General features: G+C 45.5%; 1 protein-coding gene across 1 annotated transcript in view; it reads right to left on the reverse strand.

The window, feature by feature from the left end:
• Nucleotides 1-21,057, reverse strand: part of LOC126524738 (fatty acid synthase-like) — a 307,228-nt gene that overhangs the window by 17,538 nt on the left and 268,633 nt on the right. The window contains exon 22 of the mRNA XM_050173018.3: nucleotides 1,770-2,013. Coding sequence (XP_050028975.3) covers nucleotides 1,770-2,013 — 244 coding nt within the window. The remainder of the gene's footprint in view (nucleotides 1-1,769; nucleotides 2,014-21,057) is intronic.

Below are 21,057 nucleotides of genomic sequence, written 5' to 3' on the forward strand. Positions count from 1 at the left end.
CACCCTGGAAGGCTTCAATGAGTAACTTGCTACTCAGGCTGTAGCGAACCTACACAGAATGACTATATGTCGCTGGTCCCTCAGAACATTGCTTCGTATTTCGAATAAATATATACACCGTGCCCCGCATATTTTACCGAGGATACCGGGCGAGAAAGCTAAATGGCATGTATAACGCATAAGAATTGGTAGAAAGTGACTGTTCCGTAACTGTTTTCAGAGCACATAAGCAACCTACACAGTGGAAATTTTCAGTAGATATCACCAAAAACAGGGCTTCCTTTTTTTCAAAATACCACATATCTGCTGTTTTTCGTCCTGCCGGTAAACACGTAATAGTGTAGCTCTTATTTAGAAACAGCCCGAAAATGATATTGTCAAAGTCAGAAGTTACATGTGCCTCAAGAAAACATTCAAGTTAGTGTTCTATTGGTATCTAAATGGCTATGCACGTTAGACCAAGGTCATTTGCAGGAACATATCTACGATAAGTCGTGACAACAAAATGAAATTCGACAGTTATACCTGTAAGACGTTGATTAGATTGTTGATTATGATAAAAGATACTGAGATTGCAACGTTACGTAGGCTGTCTCTGAAAGAAGATACATGCTTCCAGCATTTCATAATTCACTTATTTCATGCCGTCAAGGACAGAATCGCTGGGCGTTGTTGATTGTAATACTTTATCCTTACGTCACCCTTGCCCGCTGATTCGAATACGGATATAGCGGTCAAGGAACTGTGGGTGACACAATTTGCACAAACCGATATTCGTTACGGCGGGAACTACCCAGCGCTAGGCATTCTCCGCAAAGCGAGCGTGTACGGTGGATCTCGCGCGTCGTCCGCAAACAGGGCGTCCCGAGAAGGCACAAAAGACAATCCTCGCTGACCAATCAGAGGACATGTGGTAAAGAAAAGCATTACTCATGTCGTGACACCCCACCTTTCCCTTATGCCTTCTCTTTCTCTATCTTTATCTCGCTCTCTATCTCTCGGTCTGTTTCTCTATTACGGAAGAATATTTAGCTTCAGCTGTACCTTTGTTCGACTTTCCAGCATGCAGCCTAAAGTGGCTGCTCTGAAAGGGGGGAAGGCAAATTACATACTTTGCCCCCCCCCCACTTATGAGAGTGGGGGGAGGGGGCATATGCACCCCTTGGCTCCCCAGTAGAGACGCTAATGCTTACCGTCCCTCTCGTTTGGTCTTCGGATTGCATAATACGTTAAGTACAAAAAAACTAAAGAAATCAAGCGTCAGCTAACAAATGAAATACGCAGTTCAACGTTAGCCTTCTGCTACGATAAATTTTGCTACATTTTAGTGGTCGCCACGAAAATTTAGGGTAATATGCGATCTTGCATATCGCCAAAGCTCTAAAGACAGGTTAATTTTTTCTTTGATTAAACAGAAGTTGGATATTGGAGTGCACCAAGTCTGAGAAAGTTACATCACCTGCGTTGTCACAAGCTACTACACGAATATTCTACTAGACCTCCTACTACACGAACGTAAGCTAACCTATCATTACAGTGAAGCGTCAAGCAGCGATGTATTTTAGGCTACTTGAAGAGCACATGTCACATTCTTTAAATTCACGGGTCCAATTCATTTCATCTAGGCCTAAAGCCATGGCGGGGATGCGTCGTTAAGGTAATAATTTCGCGAATCATATAGGTCTCAGCGTGGCACTCATATAGTGCATTTTATTGGGCTATTCTTTTGCTTCGCCAACAAATAGGTGTCAAAAATGCGGATGACTTACCGGGTAGCCCACGTGCAGCACGCAGCTCGCAAATGCGTTCCATTGCTGAATTAGCGTAGCCGTAGTTTGTCTGTCCTACGTTGCCGACACCGGCAGACAGGGATGAGAAAGCGACGAAATGGTCCAGTTCAGGGCACGCCTGGCGCGAGATTTCATCCAGGTGTCGAGTCCCATCAATCTTTATTCTGAAGACTTTCTCAAAGGCCTCGGCTGTCTGGTTTTCAAGGAGCCCGTCACGGAGCACCTGCAGAGAATGCGACACTTTACAGGCATCCGAACGAGGAAGGGGGGACATCATTTCTTGAATTAGGTTTAGGTGTATCAGGAGAGAAATTGAACTTCTCTTCCGTACTAATTATATAATAAACGCTCTGCGAATATTCGCTACCATTGGCGGGTGCAACCAGCACCTGTAATCGTGTCTTTATTAGATCTGCAAAGCAAGAACATTCTCATTGACTAATTTGTTCTGCTTCAGTTGCATTACTTCATGTCTTTGGTTAAAGAATGACAATGGCACTTTGCATAAAATACATCGATATGTAACAAAAACTGAAAAATCCCAGTCACATACACAGCTTCTCCAGCTGCTGCAATTAGATAAAACAAGAGAAAACCATAATGTACTTGTCTTCCTGGTGAACTTGGCCGTAAAAGAGAACAGAGCAGTACGTCTCAGCGTGAAGCCTTCCTGGAAGGTTTATGCACACATTCCACTTTTTGGGCCATTTCTCGCTTTTTCGTAGCAGAGTGCCAATCAATATTGATCGCTAACGAATCGAGCCGCATTACAGTGAGCATCTCTGTAATATTGTTTATGAAGTATGAATGTCAAAAAAATAAGCAATGGGATGCTATTCTCCTTGAACTCGTACATGTGCTACATACAATATTTTGGTGGGTCATTAACATTTAACGGCTTCAGAAGTACCCTATTCTGCAGGCGTCTTTTTTTTAGAATATGCGCGAACAAAATTAATTTGAGCTGCATGAAAGCGAGTATTTCAAATGATCAAATTGCCAGGAGAAGCCGGTGAAAAAAAAACTTTGCTTTCAAAATGTTAATAGCTGAAGCACAGTATGCCCACACATATTATCACTGTGAATAACACCAATCCAATACAAGCGTTTCGACTTTGTTTCAGTGCCATAAAACAATTAAAATATTTCTTTCTGAAGGACCCACCAGCGGCGAAATTCACTAAGCTGTGCTGTACGAACGCAATTTCTAAAGGTGCAACAGAAGTGGTAGCGCCTTTAACTTATTGCGCCGTATGAGAGCGAAGAGGAATCAAAGCTCCGATTAAACGACAAGAAATGAAATAAGTGTGATCAACTGATAGCATGATCGGACGTGATGCACATCTAGTTGAGCCTATATTCTTACGCCAAATCACTGAACATCCCTATTCGACAGCTTCCGTTTCCTGGACGTCTGCTACAACGCCGACAAGCGCAAGAACCCTCGCCTGTTCACCGCGCTGTCGTCGGAGCAATTGCAGTGGAAGTGTCACACATTCTTCTCACATCTCTGCTAGATACAGGACTGATGGTCACATGGTGACATATTTTGCGCAGGAAGGGACGCTCAGTCGGAGCAATTGCCGCCATGTCTGCCAGGCTAACCCCACCTGTATACGTCCCCACCAGCACCGTATTACAAAGCTACTAAATGTCTTTCTTTCGATACTCATTATGGAAATGAAAAAAACGATCCATAATATATAGCGCTATGGCCTCAAAGCAAGAAGCCCAGCACCCGTACGTTCGTGGCTGCGCTATGTGATTGCGCTGCACATGGTTGCAGGCGCGGTTCTAACGCCGCGCGTAGGCACAATACCCGCTCTGTTGGCAGCCGGTACCGCTGAAGGTGTTGGACGACGATATCGTCGACCGCCAACCGATAATGAGACACGCGCTCTCCACGCATGGGATCACTGTCGAGGGCATGGATAGTTATAGAAGCAGCCCTAAAGACAAGCACAACGAATCCGTGGCTACCGACAACCGCAAATTATGACAGAAAACTTCAATACGTCATATCCACAACAGCAAGTTTCGCTGGCTATTACACTTTGACATCGAATCAGCGTTCATCGCTTATTCTTGGCTTCTCCTCAGCTGATAAAGCACGATGATGCCTCGCACCGAGTCAAGAGCTTGTTTTGCAGATTCAGGCGGCCGCATTCCGACAGAAGCGAAATGCACAAGGCGCATTCTCGTAAATTTTGGAGACCGGTAATAAATCAATGATTGGTGACTTCAGGGCCTGGCGCCCCTAACTACGATTTCTGCCATAACCTAAGTGGCGCCTCATAGAAGCCAAGGCTAATCATTCAACATCGTCTAGATGCTGAAGCACTTGTCAGAACACTGTACAGCACCACACACGAAGCAAACAGTGGTTCAAAGTCCTAGCTGCCTTCGGATCAAATCGGTTTCAGTCGTCGATCTTGCGACAATGACACACATTCTTCAAAGCAGTGACTGCACGTATAGTACGATGCCAAGGTGGAGGTGGTGGTATCCCAGCGGCGCCCGACGCATCTCTCTAAACATGTGAATGTACCCTCGCCGTACTAACTGTTACGCTCTAGCGTAACTGTCCGTTAAAGTTCTGGACGAGTTCTGGATGTTGTAAAACATCATCAACGTATTTTTATGTCCTCTACAGGACGAAGTTCTCTCCCAGCGGTCTCCAATTACCCCTAACCTTCACTACGTGATTCCAAGTTTAGTCTGCAAATTTCCCGATTTCGCAACCCAACCTTATTTACCGCCGTCCTCGACAGTGTTTCCTTTCCCCTAGCACCCACTCCGTACTTCTAATGGACTAGCTACTATCTACCCTCTGAATTACGTGGCCTGCCCAGCTCCTATTCTTCCTCAATTTCCACTACTACTACCCCCGTTTGCTCTCTGATCTACACCGCTCTCCTCCTCTCTATTAGCGTTAGGCCTAACATTTCTCGTTCCACCGCTTGTTTCAGCGGTTCTTGTTTTAGAGCTTCATTGCTAACCTCCAAGTTTCCACACCTTATGATATTGCTTGAAGAATGGAATGCTTGCACACTTTTCTTTTCAATCCAACAGCGGTGAACTCTCCATCAAGTTTTGTTAATGCCGGCCATATGCACTCCGACCTGCTTTCATTCCTCTGTAAATTTCCGTCTCATAATCAGCGTTCTTTGTTAGTAATTGACCTAGATAATCTTCCTCCGGCACACGCACTAGGGTCTGATTGCCGATCATGAATTCTTGTTCCTTTGACAGGTTATTCAACAACAAATTTGCCTTCTGCCCCCCCCCCCCCTACTATTCTTCAACCTACTCTTATACTTTCGGTCGAGGTCTTCAATCAATTGTTGCAACGTCTCCTCAGCGTTACAGAACACGACAACGTCATCGACAAGCTGCAGGTTGTTCAGATATTCGCTTTTGTACATCGCCCTTAATCCTTCCCAATCAAACACCTTGAATACTTCTCCTAACCACGTAATAACTATAATTGGAGAGATTGTGTCTCATTGCATGGCCATTTTCTATATAAAGATTTTTCCACTTTTCTTGCGTGTTGAAGCGTCAACTATCTCTGAGGCGGAGTCGAAGCCTGAGACGATGCGGATACATTCGCTGTGGCTGAACGCAAATATGGAAGTTACACATGAAAAATAATTAGAGTTGTGAGCTGTAGGCGACCAGCACCACGGCCTTGATGTGAAGTTCGTTCAGTGGCACAGCACAATTCATGCCATATTCTCTTACACCGCTAATTGCACAGAAATTGGATGACCATGATTTGAGTTTAGTGGCGCAAGGACCAGGAGGGGCTGAAGAGCGCCAAGGCTATGATCAAGACTGCCATTAATAAATGAATAATGAACATCGAGACGAGGATGAAACACAGCTGTATATAGGCCTAAAAATATTCGTTGTAAAGTGAGTAAATATATTCTTATTAAAGCTATAGACAATGATACATGACATGCTATGAGAAACGGTGACTATGAAAAGGTTATGTGCTAAAATATGTTGCTACAGGTAGAACTACTGCCTCACCAAGGCCTATAAGCACAAGACCCCGAGGCATGTGCCATGCAGATGGCTATTATCGCAGCGACAGTCTCGTCGTAGCTTCGTCCGAACGCACTAATTAAGTGATCAAACTGTGCGCCGCCGGGAAAGCGCACGACGCAGCATAATTTGAGCGACGTAAATGCTGACATTGCTGGTAGATCGCCCGCGTTTTAGTGATCGCGCTTAGCGTCAACCACGCTTCACATTCTTCATGTCGCAATGCCAGGCCACTGTTACCGGCTTTTAGAGCGCAGCATTTAGGCGTCATTTCCTGCGTTGGGCGTCGACATGCCTCGGCGTCGTTCCTCGGCGTAAGTGAGTGAACGAGCACAACGAAAGATGAAAGGGAACGCGGAGCGCAGCAGCAGATGAAAGTAGAGAGCTCGAGGAGGAAAGTGGAGGAGGAGGCTACAAGGATAGCATGAAGCGGAAAGTGAAAGAGGAGAGTATGGCGAAAGGGTGAACAGGAAAGCTTAAATAACGTAAGTTTGGCCATGTTGGTGTTCCATTACTGCACCTAGCGCACAACGAAACACCACAACAGAGTGAAGACCCGCGAAGATATCGTCTGTCTTCATCGGTTTTCACTCTGTCCTTGTGTTGTGCGCTAGATGCAGTAGAGGAAAGCAGCGTGCCGCACACGACTACGATACGGCGCCATAGTATTTGTTCTGATTGTATGTGCGACGCGAATTGTGTAGTACTTTATGGAAGCCGCGCGGGCGCCAGCGATTACACTGGAACCGTCGACGAGTCATGTATAAAATCCGACGCACTTGACCTCCACATCAGATTTTCGACGATCGCCGACTTTGCTCGCAGCTATAGTTGTGCTTGAGTGTCACTTGTTTCGTAACGCTTCGTGCCGCTTTCAGCGTCCCGCACGAGGCACATTGGCCGCGCCAGCCAATATATCGCCAAATGAAAACACCTATACAGCTGTGCTTTAATTCCGCATTAAGGAGTATCGTAATCGTCGGTTAATTTTTTCCTACCGTCATGTTGACCTGGCTACTATGCAACACGCACGGACCACCGTAAATATCTGTCGCCAGCTGGAAGAAAATTATTGCCCTGAATTCACTAGCGTCTATGAAAATTTCCTTAAATAAGAGGAGGAAACTATGGAAAGAACCTTTCGCGAAGCGACTAAAAGTTGTTAGTGGCGTCTTTCCGACCGGGACTGATCTTAGTCTAGAGTTTAAAATAAGTATATTCAGCCAATCATAAGACGACGATGGTTGTCGTCTGCCGTCGCGTTTCTTTGTTGTCTGGTCTTCTCATAGCCTGCTGCCTCTTACTGGCTTTGTGCATGCAAAACAACAATTTAGCGGCGTCTTCATGCGCGGCGTGTGTGTGTGTGTGTGTGTGTGTGTGTGTGTGTGTGTGTGTGTGTGTGTGTGTGTGTGTGTGTGTGTGTGTGTGTGTGTGTGTGTGTGTGTGTGTGTGTGTGTGTGTGTGTGTGTGTGTGTGTGTGTGTGTGTGTGTGTGTGTGTGTGTGTGTGTGTGTGTGTGTGTGTGTGTGTTCAATGGTGATACATTTTATTCAGCATTTCTCACTTTATATGTCATCGTATTGACGTCCCGCTTCTTGTCATAGACAGTATTGCCATCCGTCGTACGCATACGTTGGTTCACACCCTAGGCCACAGAACGGGCAACAGCCTGGGCACAGACACTACGTCGCTTCGACTTAGTGCTGAATTGAAACTATGAGCTTTATAATAGAAGGCTGAGGCTAACAGCAGAGAAGACGACAGAGAATAGTTCAACAGCGACAAGTATTGATAATAAATTATAGCATCCAAGCATTGTAAAAAATAATCATCCACAGCCCTATGAGCAAGACTAAGCTCAAACTAGAAAAAAAGCGCGATATAAATGCTCCAAACACATAAATGAGAAAGTTTACGTCTATCAGGGATCGACACTACACTTCTATTTGCTAACATCTAATAGAGTGTCATGACGAGCATGAAAATTCAGGCTGTTGGCGGGCATAGAGAAACACAGCCTCTCAGGCATTTGGCAAAAGTTCGCCGCACAGCAATAATGTTGCTGCCTTCCACATCGGCGCACACTCAATACAATTATACAATTATGCATTTAAACAACAACGCACTTTGACATAACAAATCAAAGCGCCCCACAAAGATAGAAGCGCGCGCCATTCTTGGCTACCAATTTTGGCCTCTGGCCAATCAGGCGCAAAAGCGCGTTCCAGCACGTACCTGCGTCCTCTCGAGCCGCACAGACAGACACAATTATGTTCGTAAAACTGCTACATTCCTATCGTAGAAATTCGTCGTTAAGTTGTCATCTGCGACAGCTGTTTAGGTGTTGTGAATCGACTTACGCTTACAATTGGCTGAAGTACTTAAGTTCGCAACTGTACTTCCCTACGTATACGCATTTTTTTCGACTACCGAACTCGTCTTTGCTGCGGCAGGCATCACAAGCTTGTTGATCTTACGAAGACTCTTAGCTTTGTAAATACGCTTTTGCTGTAAAATTTTTCTTACGCAAAATTTGTTCATAAGTTCGCTTACGGAATTCCGCCCCAGAAAATTAACCAGCGTTGAAGCACAATGCGAAAGACTGCATAATAAAGTGGTCCTCAATATACTTGTAGCACCTCATGATCATTGTTTAATATGCAACTTCACTTTCGGTGGTATCAAATGATTATGACCGGCGGCTTTCAAGAACGATATTTACTTATTCCCTATAACGAGAATGATGCGCTTTCTGTATGAACGCTACCAGCAGATAATATTTTCTAAGCGCAAGCTTTATTGTTGCAGAACGTACCAATCGCTATTCCTGTTGAGATACATGACTTTCCTGAATCGGTGGTCTCTTGAAAACGAAACAACTCGGTGCTCATTTTATGTGGAAAATTCTGCTTATCTTCTGCGTAAATTACTCTAAAGTGTTTTTTCACAACGAAAAATTTCCAGTTCTTTCTCCGCGCCCAAGGAACTCCACCGTTTTGATGCATAGGTGCAAATTATGGGTTAAGTAGTAGAGTGCAACTGATTTTACATAGCCTGTAAATATTTTTCTTTGATTCTCTGAGCCTACATATCCCTATATTCGCTTTTAGCACCTGCAATTGCTATTTTGTGGCGCTCGTTTATGTTTCGAAGGTCCGTGTTTTTAATTCTCTGCACAAGAACTTGCTGCATTGGCAGACGTTATTATTAACTGCATGGAGCTGGCAATATAGTGTAGTGAACAGGTACTTGCATTGTCAACATTAGTGGAGCTTTTCAGGTCCTCTCACCATGTGCGTGACACTGGTCAGCAACACCAGATAAAGTGTTCACCGAAAGTATTGTTCTTCGGCATTTTACAACCAACTCCTTGTTGAACCGCAGGCGAGGACTCAAGACACAAGGGTGCAGAATTTTCAGAAACGTGTACTGCACACTCCAGCATGAAAATACGTTTGGCTGTAGATTGCGCTAAGCATGCCTTAGGCGGAAGGTACGAGCATCTGCTGGGAGTTCTGTTCACTATAATTACGTGGTCCTTTTTTGGCGCCTGCGCTAGTTTTGTAGCTGTACATACACACCAGCATTTCATGTCTCTTGTAAAGGCTGAAATAAATGAACCGCAATGCGTTCTGCGCCTCTGAAACGAACTGCATCCCTCATATAAACATCACTCGCTCTCTTTAATACATGTCGTTAGCTATTTAGCAGCTTTCCTGGCGTACTTTATGATTTTCTTTGTTTATCCGTTAGATGCACCACAGTAAGATTGTAAGCCGGAAGGTGAAATCTGGCTACGAAATGTATACCGCACCTGCTCACAGAGACAGTAAAAAATAGAATAAGCGTGTTGACTTGGGTCTGCAAATCGGCAAAAAGGCAACCTTTCTATTTTCTAGCAAGCTATTGTGAAAATGTGGCTTCTACAATATGGTAGTTGTCGTTCAGAGCTGACAAGTAATGCTACGTCAGTTCGTAACCATGAAAATGGGCAACAGGCATTCTGTACTTAAAGCAGGTCGTGATTTGCGAAATTATTGTGCCTATTCCAGCCACCACCGCGTGTAAAATCAGGCTTTAACTGTCTGTTTTAGTTCCCCGAAAGTCCTTCCTCCCTTCTCTCTCTCTCTACCCAAAAGTAACTTTTGTTGTGGCATAAGTTCTGTCTCTAACAATAAGTGGCTCTTTGTCATTTGTGCCTTTGTTAGAGTAAAAGTAAAGACTAGCAGGAAAGACTCCAACGCAGAAAACCTAACCTAGCTGTCCAGGTGTGCATGATCAGGTGTAGGAATGATTCTCCAGTTGGCAAATTATGCTGCTTCGCGCCAACTATGAACAAATGAAAGCTGCAATAAATCTGCGGCAGTGCCTCACAAATGTGAGTTATGCCCTCAGGATCTCATTGCGCAGGTTCATTTAGGTGCCACGTTACTTTGCGGAGCCGTTCTTGCTATTGCAATTGCGTTAGATATTGTGAAGCAAGAAGAACACAAAACGAGAAGAATGATGGCCTAACTCAGAACACGCTCTCGGAATAGAATGTTGCACCAAGAAGGTTTCACAATAAACTAAGCCTTCTGATTCTCTGGCATTTCAATGTACAGCGCAATGTCGTGACAAGGATACAGACTGTCCTATTTGAGACAACGTAAGCAAAAGCTCTACTTCTGAAGAGGTCATTACGGTAGCAGTTGAAGCAAATTGAAGATATCGCAGTGGACATCACGGGACCAACACCATTTAGACATTCTCCGATTCCTACTGTTCGCAGGAAGCTAGGAAGATAAACGTTAAGACAGAACTGATTGCCACATCATAGCTTCTACAGTGTGATGTTACCTGAAACTATTAGGCACGACATCAAGTGCGACGAGTCGAACATAGAAAGCACAGTTAAGATACAAGAAACAAAAAGTCACAGGTCTGCATGGCATACCCAGCACAGTCACAGCGCAAGCTGGAGGAGCGGCTCGATAGGAACTTCGTCTTCGACAGCACGCACGAGAGGGTCTTCCCGTCACGTCCGCGTCGTTTTCACGAGGGCGACCTAAACTGCCCTCTTGACGCTGATGGCGAGCCGCGGCTTGTGCTGCTCTCTGCAAAGCGGTCTGCTGAGCCCGAAGTTGCCTGGTTGCAGCCACGCGCATAGCTCTACGATTCGCTTCTTCAGCAGCGGTTCGTACCTTGCGAGGAGGCGCCATAACGTTTACTGAAGAGTAAACACAGGTATCCATTATACACGGCGCACATGACCCATCCCTTGACCTGGGACACGACACGATGATGTTGATGATAGTGATGGTTTATTAGCATCCCCTTTGAAAACGGGCGGTGACACATAGTCACCTATCCCGCTTCAGTTAACCGGGTCCCGCTACATGCAGTGTGCCGCTGCTACGTGCTACTGCTACATGTCGGGACACCTGGTGGTTTACAACGCAAAGTTTCCACGCATCGACTCTACGCGGCGCACCTGTGACATCGCATAACAAATGGAACGATACGGTGCTAAGGATGATGATCATGATTTATTGGCACTCCCGTCAAAATGGGACGGTCACAATCAGTCACGTAGCCTCCTTGATTTAATCTGGTATGCTGTACATGTTTTTCATTCACGCATTTTTTTCTGTACACTTTCTTAATCTTCTTTTTTCGTCCTGAAACTTTATCTATCTTCTACCACTACCCATACAATTGCTAGATGGCGTGCCACCTGCTACAATAAGGCGCAGATTCGCCTGAAAGGTGAAGCGTCGATTGCGATAGCTATACGAAGTCTGCATAGTAGTTTTATCAGCCGTATAAAGTTGGAAACATTAGATTACTAACTTAATTAACAAGCATGGTGTCACCGCGCACAAGCAAGCATGAGTACATCACACTCGATGAGCATGGACATTCGCTGTCAAAACACCCGCCGGGGTTGCTTAGTGGTTATGTTTTTGGGCTGCTAAGCACGAGGTCGCGGGATTGAACCCCGGCCGCGGCGGCGGCATTTCAATAGGGGCGAAATCCGAATGCACCTGGGTACGTAGGTTTAGGTGCACGTTAAAGAAACCCCGTAGTCCAAATTTGCGGAGGAATAAGAGATTGTTGAGATCTCTATAAATTGCTATGATAATTGCTATAATTGCTATAATTGCTATATATGCTCCCGCAGGGAGCATATACATGGGAGAGATTGCTACATGCGAAAGCTGTCGACGATCTGGTCATACGTGGCTTTGGTTGGAACTGATGATGATCGCTATGGATACAAAGTGTGGGTGACTGCGACGACCCGGTTGCAATGTATCCCGCTGTTGGATCGAGGAGGGTGTCTGCGGCATGCACTTTAAATCGACTGATCGTGTCTTCCTTGATTTTATCCCACGATTAATTGTTATCACATATATGCGTTAAATAGAAGCGATATGCCTCATCGGTGACGTAATGATTGAAGTTGGCGACCGATCCGATCATGATGCAGCGGACGCGTGGAGCTCGAAGAGGCGAAACCAGTCTTCCACGGGCCCACCGTCTGCTGATCCGGTGTACTTGCGCATGTCTAAGGCTTGTGGTGATGCGGTCATGCTGCGGGTCGGTGTCAGTGGTGGAGCAGTGTGCTCGGGGTTTACGGCGTGGCGTGGAAGCCTTCCCTGTGGATGCGCGGTGGATGAGGTGGCATCCAGGTCTTCATCCTGTCGGCTTGTGTGATGCGAGCAGGAGGTTGCGGACGGAGAAAACGATGGTCGCCCGAACATTGCCGTTATTCTTCGTCTTCCTTTCCTTCACCTACTGTCGTTCTGTCTACCATTACATACATATACATATATAAAGCATATGAACGCAAATTAGGCACACATTGCAGGAACGATTGCTAATCGTATAACATCGCCAATGATCGACAAAGGATCAATACGACGCCCATTTTTAAAGTTCAGTTTGAAGAAATAATTTGCAAATATAAGGGACAGGCTCGCTAAACGCAGGCAATTGCTAGCTTGTATCGAAATTGCGAACCTGATATGAGAGGTCATGTCCATAAATATGATCTCGAAATGTTCTATACCGCGATGGATAGACGATCTTTCATGGCCCAACCCCACTGGAGACGCACAACACACGAAATAAACAATTGGATGTAAGGAGGGCAGTTGATGGAGGATGTTCCACGGCTAATATAGAATGCTTAAGTAGTATGGAGATGCACATAATTTATTGTGCGAGGATGGATACCGTGCGGGACAGTTGTGTATATGGCATTAGCCCATGATAAAGGAACCAGGGCAGTCACATGTCGAAAACCAAGTTATCATCGATTACTACTGCTAGTAAAGCGTGCAAGGTGTCTAGTTGATGACGCACGATGGAAGTTCACAGAGCGGAGACAAGACAAGTACAGTAATAGCGTGAGCCACGAAAAGCGCTGTCCTCGCTTGAGTTCTTCTCGTCCTTGTATTGCACCTGTGCTGCGAATTGGCGCATGACTACTAACGCGACAAGCAAAATGCTTCTCGGATAACGTCTTCAGTGAGATTTTAACGAATATTAGTTGTTCTACATGATATTATCAGCCTGTCAAACAAGTATCGGAATGATTCGACGGTAGTATGTAACTGAATCACAAACGTTGTCCACACTTTCGATACTGTCAAAAGGCTTGCAAAGATTACTACTTCTATCAAAAGCTCCCTTGTACACTTTGCATTTTACACGACTTCCAGTGCATTTTTAGATAAAACAACATCCACCGAGAGCGCCCTCAAAGTGAAGAAAAAGATAACTTAGGGAATTAGTAAAAGGATAGATTTCTCACCTTAGGATTGTATTTATACTTCCGAAAGCACTTGACCGTGTTGACCATGTATAATCACTCTTAAAATCAACAAAATCATGGTTTTACGGATTAGCACTTCAGCTTGTTCGGTTCTATTTAGAAACACGCTGTTGGTTTGTTGATATGATGTAGAACGAACCGTCGAAAAAAAGTGATAACCGGTATGCCACACGGTAGCGATCTCAAAAGTGCAATTTTGTTATGTTGTTATTACAATCATCACCAGCCTATTTTATGTACACTGCAGGAAGAAGGCTTCTGCCAGCGATCTCCAGTCGCCCCTGTTTTGCGCTAGCTGATTCCAAGTTGCACGTGGAAACTTCCCATTTTCAACAACCCGGCTCATTTTCTTGCAGTCCCTGACTGCGCTTCCCTTTCCTTGGTAAACATTCTGTGACTATAACGGCTACGGCGCCGCTTCCACGGAAGGAATGAAGTTGGCCAGGCCATTTATTGCCCTACGCATTACATAGCCGGCCCAGTTCCATTTTTGCTCATAATCTCAGCTGGCATATCGGCTACCCTCTTTTGGTGTCTGATCCACACGGCTATCTTCCAGTCACTTAAATTTACGCCTAACAGTTTTTGTTCTACCATTGTTTGCGCGGCCCTTAACCTCTCGCAAGCTGCTTTGCTCACCTACGAGTTTCTTCCCCATATGTTGGTAGAGATAGTGTGCCACAATTGTACACTTTTCTTATCAACGAGGGTGATAAACTCCGGCTTATAATTTTGTAATGCCTCCCGTATGCGCTCTGACGTAGCTTTACAAGCCTTAAATGCTTTTAAGTCCGGTTGTCGGTGACGTTCAAGTGACCTTGAGCCAAAAGCCATAGTCGTTATCGGCGCAAGTTGCGAGAACAAAACCGAGCAACCAGTCAAAACTTGAGAAAATGCAGTCTCTGGCCCCCAACCATTTTTACACGACCGCAATACATACGGAAGTCCCTCTCCAAACAAGTTGCAAAAATATTGTTTCCGAGTTCTTCGTAATGTTTGTTAACAATATCACTGAAGCTCTAACTTCTAGTGCGCTGAAGCTTGATTGGTTATTTCCAATAGAGACGTTGAAAAGGCAGGTGCAGGGCACCATACACTTAATTGTCATCTTTTGGTGCTCAGACAGGGTTGCCTGCCTGTGCTCTTTTAAACACCAGCGATCCGTGAGTTCCGCGGCGAGGGTTTGGCGTCGCCTCGAGAGATGGCGCCGCGCTGCGTGGCGCCTCCTTCAGGTGCTTCTACCCTCCGCGGTGGCTTAGCGGTTATGGCGTTCCGCTGCTAAGCGCAAGGTCACGGGATCAAATCCCGGCCGGTGCGGCCGCATCTCGATGGAGGCGAAATGAGAAAACACCCGTGTCCCGTCCATTGGGGGCATATTAAAGATCCTCTGGCGGTCAAAATTAATCTGGAGCCCTCACAATGGCGTGCCCCATAATCAAATTTCGGTTCTCGCGTGTAAAACTGCAGAATTCAATTGATTATTCTTCTACATGTGAAGTGCGCTGCGTCTCCGTGGCGTGTATCACCGCATTTTGTGCCGCTTTCAGCCGGTTTTCCTCTTCTTTCCGGGTGGCGTCCATATGAACCAGTGCACATCATGGCGTAGTGCGGTGTGGTGCGGTGCGGTGTGCCGTTGTTAACATGCACTACACCCATTTTAAGATGGTGACTAATATCATGTCCAACCAATCTGCTTTGCCGGTTGCCATTTCATGCTTACATATACTCTCGATTACAGGAGAGCCAGCAATTTTTTCTTCTGTAAATTTGCTTCTGATTCTCAGGGTTGCCTCTGCGTACGCGACCCAGATAAACGTACTCCTACAGATATTCTACAGTCTGACTGCCGATAAATACTTGTTTTCTTACAAGCATAATATACACTACTTTTGTCTTCCACCCCACATTTGTAAACATTTCATTTCTGTTAAGGCCCTCAATAATTTCTTGCAATTCATCCTAAGCATTGCTGAACAGGACCATGTCATCTGCAGACAGGAGGCTGTGAGGATATTTCAAATTAATTCTCATTTATAATTATTCCCAGTCATGAGGTGAGTGGCACTGGTGATATTTTCTATCCTGGCCTGACCTCTTTCTTGATAGGTACTTTTCCTCTTTAATTGTGGAGAATTATTGCAGCTGTAGAATCTTTGTGGGTATTTGCCAAGATATACTTGTATGTTTCCCGTACTCATTGACTGCGAATACTTCCATGATGCTTATATCTATGGAATTAAATGCCTTTTCACGCCCTTTGAAAGCCTATAGAGAGGCACATAGAGAGGTTCTTTGTACTCCGCGGATTACTCGATTGCGTGATTCATGACATGGATGTGATCCATTGTACATCAGCTCCATTTGATCAATCAATATTACAATAACAACGCTAGTCAACTCCTGGCTTGTGTACGAATCGGCCAGGATTGGTACGCAAGCCATAAGTAAGCGTGAACCTACCTGGACAAGCAACACTTCATAATGTCCACACCTAATAATAATGACACATGAGAAGTTCTTTTTTTGACATACGCATTATTCCGTTTCTTGTTGTGTAATTCAGAAATATTTTCCTAGAAAGCGTAATTATCTACACCAGGAAATTTTTAGTGGTTGTATAATTTATTTTGCCATTGTCCCTTACAGTGCTTTATGTACACACGTATGTGTCTTCCGGTTAGTAGCACCAGCCTGTCGTTGTCGTTTCATGCGACCACAGTCACATGCGACCGCGTGCGTATATGGGAAATAAATATGGAAACCCACTGGCGATTGTCGTCTTAAACGTCTTAAAAGAGATTCGTCGCGCCATGCGCAGCCAACGACAAAGATCTCGGCGATAAAGGCGGCGGCAGTGGAACCGACGAAAATGTGGCCAAGTGATCGCGACTGCAGCAAAAAAGAAAACAGCTCGTGGCATTGAAACGTGCCAACGAAACTGCCGTAGAACAAAGGAAGCGATTGTAGAACGACAGATTTCACAAGCGTGCCACGTGCGCGGCCGAAATGGCTGAACAGTGAGAAGCTCGACTAGCTGCGGATGTTGCAACCAGCATGGCAAGGCCAAGGAACGTCTCTCTTTGGCATTCCTGCGGCGGCTATGTTGAAACAGGACTTCATCGACGACCAGTTTGGCTTTGCGTTTTCTGTGTGGGTGAGGCTGTCGCACAAGCAGAACTTGGACTGCGTCATGTCCCTCATGTACGCGACGTTGGCTTTGGCGTTTCTCGACGTTGAAGAATTCTCGTCGGGTTAGGTGTGTAGAATGTGTAGGACTTCGCTCGCACAAACTAAAGTACCGTTGTACCCTGCGTGCAATGGGCATAAACATCCGCCCAAGCCTGCACACCTCCGTCCGCTCAACTGTATACCGAAGCTTAAGATTTATCCTCGCATATCCCTCGTGTAAGTGCGAAAGCTGCTCTACAACACCGGCCGGTGTGGCGTGAAGCCACGAAACGGTCTTTGAGCAAATCTGCAATCCTCCTCCTCCTGTGTCCACCGAGTAACCCTGTATGCTTTGTGCAACCCAGTGTGAACGACTACGCGCATCATGTCTGCAATAAAATAACATTCTATCAGCGACATCGTGACTGCAAACGATTAAATTAGGAACCGGTCAAATAACGGCGTAACAATGCCTAACTTAATTGGTACAAGAGAATGACTATTATGATCAGTGAAAATTTGTTGTCTCACGATGTTCCGTGGTTGGCGCAGCCAATTGGTCTAATTTTTACAGCGAAACTATATAAGGCTACCCCAGCAAAGTTTCTGCGTCTGTGCGTGCAAACCGTTACGTCAACAAAGAAAGATTTTCGTCTCCAGAGCTAGTGTAAAATTAGAGTCTATTCTTGTAGGTTCATTAGCACAAGTGTCAAAGTCGAGTTATTGATGACCCATTGTTCTCGGCGCGGCACTCGTTCGCCGCCGCTAGGGAGCGAACCGCTATAGCAACCGTGTCTGTTTAAATGCCGTAATAAACGTACACGTACAGGCGTGTATCGTCCCATGCGTGTTCGTCTATAGAGGGACGACAGTGTCGCCCGGCGACTTCATCGGCAGTTCTTCAACGGTTCCATGGGGCGCACGCGTGTCGTGCGCACGGAGGAGGAGCAACGTGTCCCACTTGAACTACGACGGGAGCGACAGCGAGAATGGTTGTGCCGGCGGGGGGAAGCGGCTAAGGCCAAACGTGCATCCATCGATGAGCCTGGACCATCCTGTGTTTCCTACCGACGAAGACCCATAGCGTGCACGTCAAGAACAGCGGCGTGAGCAAAACTGAGAATGCCCGCGGCGGGACGCCGCTAAGGACCTGTTTACGCTCGAGCCGCCCATCGCCACAAGCCGCACCGCACGCGGGCGGTCTACCATTAACGGCCGTCACGAGGAGCGGTCGTGAACTTTAGCCTTCGTGCGGCAACGGCACAAACATGGCACTGGTTCGAAGCGAAGCGAAGCTCGAGATCTAGGCCCCTATAGACTGCAACGACAGTTTGTTTTCGTGTCGTTTTTATGATCATTGCAACAGCTATTCGGACCTGCAAAGATATTTGTAGAACGCACCAAGCCGCTGCACCCTTCATGACCAATTCAGTACGCGCGATCGCCAAAGCAAACAGACGGATGTGTGTTGTGTTTAGGCGAGGGTCGGAAGGAGTGAAGCCGCGGATTTCGTGTGTTTCAGGCCCTTTTGCACGTGTGCATTACAAACGCGAAGGCCATTGCATACACGTGCATTCTAAGCATGACACATTTTCGGTACCTGCGAAATGACAAGATTGCCATCGCGCACATCAGCGTATGGTGCTCGCAGGTGTTGTGTGTGCGCGCTTCATCGCTGCAGAGATGGTATGTTTGCGCAGTGCTGGATTGTGTTTAAAAAGTGATTGTACGATGTCATTGTCGCGTAATCGTAGTCATTCGTAATGCGCTGTTTGTGTCTTGCTTCATGTGAGCTGTTTTGCGGGCTCTGCGATGCGCGTTGATGGCCGCGAACACATGTAGAACGTTCCAGTGCTAGGGTTCTTTTAGGAACTGCAATTGTACTGTAACGTGTACGTGCAATGTGTCGCAGTGGTGCTAGGTATATAAGTGTTCGCTTTATGCGATGCGTGTATGCTCTGAAGTGAGCTGTGCATAAGCGGTGTGGGAGAGTTTACGTTCCGGCCTTTTCTGCCTCATTCTGGTATCTTGTGTATTCTTCAGAAGTAATTTCTGTACTATGAAGATATTTCTAATCAGTGAGGGGAATATACGGAAGAGTTTAAAAGTGGCATGCGTACATAAGCGCTGTCGCGAAATGTGGACGCGCTTCTGCACTGTTCTCATTAACGCAAATTTTAGGCACTCTTCATTTTTTTCACGTGGACATTTGTGTGAACAGCAGAAATCCTGAGGTAGATTTCTAGATTAAGCGAAGTATATGTTTAATATTGAGGGTTGTGAGTTCCTTGTATGTGCAAGGATTTCTACAGCTTCTTTCTTGTTGGTGTCCGAGTACATACGCTGTTCGTGCCAACACAAGTGCCACAGGAATGATGAGCACGTTATGTGTGAGAACTAGATTCTTCTTTTCGATTCTTGACAAATTTGCCTTTCTTGAAAGAAAGCGATATGCACGTAAAAAAGTACAAAGACAGCAAGAAAACTGGTATGGTCCATATATTGTATTCTGTTGGCAGCTAGAGCATGTAGTTTGTACGTAAGCGTCGAGAATAATATTTGAAGCTGTCGATATTCCATGAGGATGTGCGAATATTTGCAGCTTTCAAATAATGCATCAAATAGTGCCCTGTTCGATTCGGTCGTTACTTTTGGTAAATGTGAATATTCTTTTCATGCCTTTCGAGTATTTCAAAATGACAACTTTACCCACATAAACATTAAATTGCAGAAAAGTACGGCAAATTTTCACCACGCAGGCATAGTATAGCCATCACACACGAGAACTTGCCTAGTGGAACAGGCAACGTCCCTTAAGTAGCCACACTTGACAGGCTGTACAGTGATCATTTGCACCCTCTGAAGAGCACTGTGCATGCGAATAAAGTACTTGTTCGCTCCTAGTGCTCATAACGTACTATATAGTGACAGAAACTTACTAATTTCAAGAGTACTGAGATGTGAACATAAGTTTAATATATTTGTGATAATGGATACTCATTTTTAGAAAAATATTTGTTTCAATTCGCTGTAGGCACTGTTCGATCCGGTCCCAAAAATTCCTATTCGCTCACCTCTAACATTGCATCTTTTTTGTGATGTCTTTCACATATGCACTGCAAACAAGACTGTCACACGAACGTGCACTCTGAGCATATACATGTAAGTAAGGAAAATTCCGCAGTGGGCTAGTTGGTTCAACATTAGCAACATTGTTGCGCAAAGTGGCGAAAGTACAGGACTTAAGTGAGAAAACCAACACACGACATCTGAGCGCAATTTAACAAAAACGAGACGTACATATAGCCTACTCGCATCCGCAGAGACCCTCCCCATCTATTGCCAGTGATTAAGCTAATCTCTTGTATCAGTGATATAGATGGTATGTGGTGTCATCTTGATGTTGTAGGCTTCCACAACTTCTCTTTTTCTTTCGTTTCTATATTTCAGCAAGAACACCGTCCTGTGGAAGATAGGCTTGCACTTGCATAAAGCGCAGTGTATGGTAAGGTCTCCGTTGCTTGTATCAGACTGCAGTTGTATCGACGTTCACGCAGTCAATCATTTATGCACCTGCCTGTTTGGCTCACATAATCAGCCCCACATGTCACAGCTATCCTGTAGACAACGTCAGTCCCGCGTTCAAATCATTTAACATGATTTATAGTGCATGCATTCAGGCTATTCGTTTCGCTAGTCATTCCGTTTACTTTTGAGCACATTTCCTTTAGCTTTTGTGGTGCTATGTGGTGATATGAGGTTAAGCCGAGCGAACGAGCATAGCGAAAGATAAGAGCGAATGCAGCATGCAGTGGAGGATGACAGAAATGGCGACAGAGAAGAAGCGCGAGGAGGAAAGCAGAGAGGAAAGTGCAGCGGAACCCTGAGGCGCAAAATCCCGCATCGTATGGGAGGTTTGTCAACGGCGGTGTCTTTGTATCACGCCCACTCATGCACTGGCTCACGCGAGCTCCAGATTAGCAAGACAGTAGCGCCACACTTCGCTCCGTTTGCAACGTGCCGCACGATTCCGATTGTCCACGCCAGCCAATATATTGTGAAATGACAACACGTATAGAGCTGCGCTCAAATTTTGCATTAGGGAGTGTCGTAATTGTCTGTTATTTATTTCTGTCAATTGCATGTGCTCTGATGTAATAAACATTGTACAAGCGTCGCTGGTCGCTTATGCCCTAATGCATATCAATTTAGGCATTGTATCAAA

The sequence above is a fragment of the Dermacentor andersoni genome, chromosome 3 (genome assembly GCF_023375885.2).
Source record: "Dermacentor andersoni chromosome 3, qqDerAnde1_hic_scaffold, whole genome shotgun sequence".
Lineage (NCBI taxonomy): Eukaryota > Metazoa > Arthropoda > Arachnida > Ixodida > Ixodidae > Dermacentor > Dermacentor andersoni.